This window comes from Teleopsis dalmanni, chromosome X (assembly GCF_002237135.1).
Source record: "Teleopsis dalmanni isolate 2A chromosome X, ASM223713v2, whole genome shotgun sequence".
In the NCBI taxonomy this organism is placed as follows: domain Eukaryota; kingdom Metazoa; phylum Arthropoda; class Insecta; order Diptera; family Diopsidae; genus Teleopsis; species Teleopsis dalmanni.
Genome location: NC_051848.1, coordinates 28,265,231 through 28,269,684, shown reverse-complemented (window position 1 = coordinate 28,269,684; position 4,454 = coordinate 28,265,231). Strand labels below are relative to the sequence as shown.

The following is a 4,454-nucleotide window of genomic DNA, read 5'->3' as shown; positions in this document are numbered from 1 at the left end:
TTAAACTCTCTTTTGGGTACGGGTACAATGGTAAACTGATTTAAATGTTTTATCCTGCCTTTCACTCAAGAAATCATTAAGAATTTAAAAAGTGCTACCTTAGTACGAAAGATCGCTATGAAGGAAAACGAAAGTCACTTTATGATACCAACGTTCGAGAATCGGTATGAACACAATAAGCATATGGACAGAAGTTGAAATTCAGTCTGGATCAGTAGTTATATAGTCGCATCCAATTACCTGAAAGTCTGATATAATATTGTGCTACAATAGTATACGGCTCTTTCAACATGGTAGACATTTACACAGATACAGACCTAAAATAAATGAAGTAGTTGGCTGTAGTATATTCTTTAAAAAACTGGGTCTTAGTTTCTCGCTTTAACTGCCAAACCACTGCAGTGACTTTGAGGCAAAAGTAATGGCAATCCATTCCGCAGTAAAATTGGTCCCTTGGTAATTAGTTTCCTGATCAAATAAATTCGTGATTTATAATCCTAATCTTCTCGAGCAGTCAAGCTGTCATTAAATCACTAGTTGGTACAAAACCGATCATAAAGCCGATTATTCCATCAATGATTTAGCATTGTCATGGTCCAACATTGTCATGTTCCAACTCATATGTGTTTCTGGATATAGGAATATATCGGGCAATTGCAGGGTGGGAGAGTTTGCCAGAGTAAAGAGAGTTAACCAAGTTTATAGAATGGTCAGGTTGGGTTTTCTTTATCCAATAGGGGAGTCGTTGTCTTTTTTAGCGATTAGTCGTATACTGATATTTAGTCTAGATATTAAGTTTTTCTATACTTCTGAAACCCAATCCTCAGGGAAACACAAAATCATGTGCCTTTTTAAGTAAACTTGCAAAGCATTGTGTAAAATCATTGCAATGTACCATATATAAGAAATAAATTTAGAGGTTAAATTGACATTTGAAATTGACGTTTATGTTTTTTTTTTTGCATTTAAATAAATTTGTTAGCAGTAAACTTTGAGTTCAAGTTGAGAGCGGAGTTCTTTCACTATTTAACTAACCAAAAAAAAAAAGAAAAGATCTATATAAAAAGTAAGTAAGAATAGGATTATTAAAATCAAGAGAAGTACTGTTTTTAATGAAATACAGAATGAATTATTAAATTAATTACTGCTTTGGTTGTTAAATGTGGTGATGTACTTTTCGTTTCTTGCTGTATTTTTGATATATATGAAATTATAATATAATAAATAAATTATATTATGTTTACCGGGTGTCCATATGTATGGAACATGAATATAGTACTAGTTATTGCTGATATCCGCTATATAAATTTCTCTATATTTACTTAAGTTATAATTGGTGTATAACAGACGATTATGGCAGTAATTTTCTAATCCATTTATGACAAAGAAGTCGAAACCCATTTGTTATAGCAAATAGCAGTTATTATAACAGTTAGTTATAAGACTCATCATCATCAACTCTTCTACGGAGTAAATAATCTTTATTATTAAGTTCGTATTAGGATTAAGAAAAGACAGTTTAAGGTCTTCGTACGATGCTCGATAACATAAACATACTACCACTTTAGATGCAATAACTCTATTCGTTTAAATATCATGATATATTAATAGTATATCAGTGCCGTAATTTTTAATAAATTCCATTAACTATAAATACTTGCTCTAAAGTTATCATACATATAAGCCTATATGGAAATATAAACAAAGAGTCTCTGAGCTGTCTTTTATGATTCGTAAAGTATTTTGATATGTCATTATGATGACATAAAGTAAGGTTAGTTTATTCTGTCAGTCAGATAAATTGATTAAATCAATGGCCTATATATATGGCCTATTTTTACTTAATACGTGACGTTAACAGTTGGTTAATTATAGAGCCACGGAGCGTCAGATCTATTGAATGCGCGGGAATTATAAGTTCAAAATGTAATGAGTAAATTTTAATGGTGGTCGTTAGTAAAGTGTGAGAAGTTACATTGTCTTGGTAGAACAGAATTTGTTTTCTTTAGAAATTGGAATATTTTGCAATAATTTTCTTTATGATATTTAATTTATCTTATAATAACTTCTTCTTTTTTTGTTCACAATTTGCAATAACTGGTTTGAGATTCTTTGGTTATTCTTTATTATGTTTTTTGGTCTTACCCATTTTTTCTAGATACCTATATTAAGTAAACTAAGAATTTGAAGTTAGAGGGGCTAATTCTGAGTACTTGAAATTTCTTTTGCTTCTGGCAGAAGAAAAAGCTTTAAGTAAGCTAAGAAGATTATTAGAGTAAGAATAAAAAGTTCTGGGTATTTAGAATTAATTTTGGTCTGGAGCAGAATAGTTAACTGATTTGAGTGCTCTAATTTTATACTGCCTTTCACTCAAGAAAAACTAAAATGTTTTCAATTTATTTTAAAGGTAAGTTAAAGTAGTTATTGTAATTCTAAAAATAGACATAGACATAACCTTCGGGACCAATATAGAATTCTTCGCTGCCTTCACTGCTCTATCATTTTTCACTGTTATAATTGCTAACTTACCTTCAGAGTTTAGTCATGAATTAAATTTTTATTAATAGTTACATTGTATAGTACTTTAGAAATGTTCAAGGTATTATGATTCCCCAAGGCGGATAGCACTTTCATGAGTTATTTCTTATGACATATTTTAAAAATATAAGCAAGTAAAATTACTTATACTGGAGAAGTCCACCTGATTTTTAATCGACTGTTATTCAATTGCATATGAAGTATATTAGTGGTTGAAGTTTCCAAACGACTAGAGATGTATATAAATTCGGATGAACTACTAATTACATATTTTTTTTATATACAGTAATTTATTTAATATATATTTTATGAAAAATATCAGTCGATGAAAAGTATTTTTAAAAATTATTTTAATAGCAAAAAAAAATAATTTTCAGGGTCACAACTTTTCATCGTCATGTCATTTAAACCTGATATGAGTTATGCTGCAATGAGTGCATCTAACCAGAAAGATGTTATGACTCGCAACAACATTAAAAATATATCAAGAAATATTTTTCAAAATATGGAAGAGGACAAAGGGAATATCAATTTAGAGAGCTTGAAGAATGTGATCGATGAGTACATTGATCAGTCAAATGTTAATTATGGTTACAGCGCAGATGGACATGCTTTCCAGTTGAATGAAGACATGAAAGTTAAACCATTTCTAATTCCGGCTAACCCAGAGCAAGCTATTAAAAATGATGAAGAACTTGGAATAAATCGCTATCAACACCTTTCACGCAGAACTTTGTGGCGCTATAATGATGAGACTAAAAACTATGAACCGTTTATGGAGACCTAGCCTGTCTGCAATAAAAATAATCTTAATGAATTATAATAATAAAAATCAGAAATATCTTAAGGTAATTACGAAATATTATTATTCAAAAATTACATTTTAATATAAAAAATATTTTATGGAAGATTTTCTTACTTATTTACTAAGTTGGCTATTACAGACGTGAGTCATCCTTGGCCGCGTCGGGTAGCCTCCGCCAGCCAGGGTCAGTTGCTTTATCTTGTATGTTTACTCCCTTCCCTAAGACTTTCTATAGGTTATTTTTAATTTCTACTTACCTTTTTTTCTGTCTATTATAATCTTTTCCTTCCTTTTTTAATATGTCTTGCGGGAAATTAAAACTGTTATTAAGATTTACTGTACGCTTTTATAATATATAGGTATTCTTTCTCTTTCTCACTTGCGCTGTTACTTTGATCGCAATCAGTAAGATTACAATAAATCATTCTATTTATAAATCTAGTTTTAACGATTAGAAAAAAACAAATGTAATTAAGTTTTATTTTACATTAATAACGTTGGATTAATAATGATTATATATATACATAAATATAGTCCTTTGATTTATTTCGAGGTGCTTCAGATATCAATTTTCAATTTCAGATTTGCTGTGTGGATTATTGTTTGATTATTGATGAAAGGAATTACACGACCAGAAGTCACGATGCCTGAAACCTCGCCTGACTTATTTTTATTAAAATCTATCACTTATAATATAAATAATTTATAAGATATTTGTTTTTTTTTTGTTTTTGGAGTAAGTGGAAAGCATCGAAAGCCACAGTGTGAGACTTAAACAAACTAAAACCACCTCTTAGGAATGAATGCAGAAGATTTCCACAGCATTGAGGAAACTTCATTCCAGTAATCAGGGGAGAGAGACGTGAACATATAGGCGTACCTAGTGAGCTAGGTTAATCTAAGCCAGAAGGCAGGGACATAAATTAGGGAGATAGGGTGAAGGGGGTGGGGTTAAACCGCAACGCGCGAGTGAGACAGCGATAAATTTTGTGACTAAAGCCGCTGTTATAAATGGGAATGGTGTGGAGATTACGATCGTACTCATCGAAATAGTTGGACAAGTATTGGGGGTTTGTAGCGCAAGGCTTGAATGAAGTCTTCAGGGAGGGTA

General features: G+C 30.9%; 1 protein-coding gene across 1 annotated transcript; it reads left to right on the top strand.

Annotated features, from left to right (window-relative positions):
- Window positions 1–990: 990 nt before the first annotated feature.
- On the top strand, window positions 991–3,996 carry LOC119662451. Its single transcript, XM_038072073.1, has 3 exons — window positions 991–1,066; window positions 2,916–3,386; window positions 3,926–3,996. The coding sequence occupies exon 2, from the start codon at window positions 2,936–2,938 to the stop codon at window positions 3,323–3,325; it is 390 nt and encodes a 129-aa protein (XP_037928001.1). The 5' UTR covers window positions 991–1,066; window positions 2,916–2,935; the 3' UTR covers window positions 3,326–3,386; window positions 3,926–3,996.
- The last annotated feature ends 458 nt before the right edge of the window (window positions 3,997–4,454 follow it).

What these genes read in the sequence shown, in the direction of transcription:
- LOC119662451 (XM_038072073.1), top strand. Translation starts at nt 2,936, where the DNA reads ATGTCATTTAAACCTGATATGAGTTATGCTGCAATGAGTGCATCTAAC.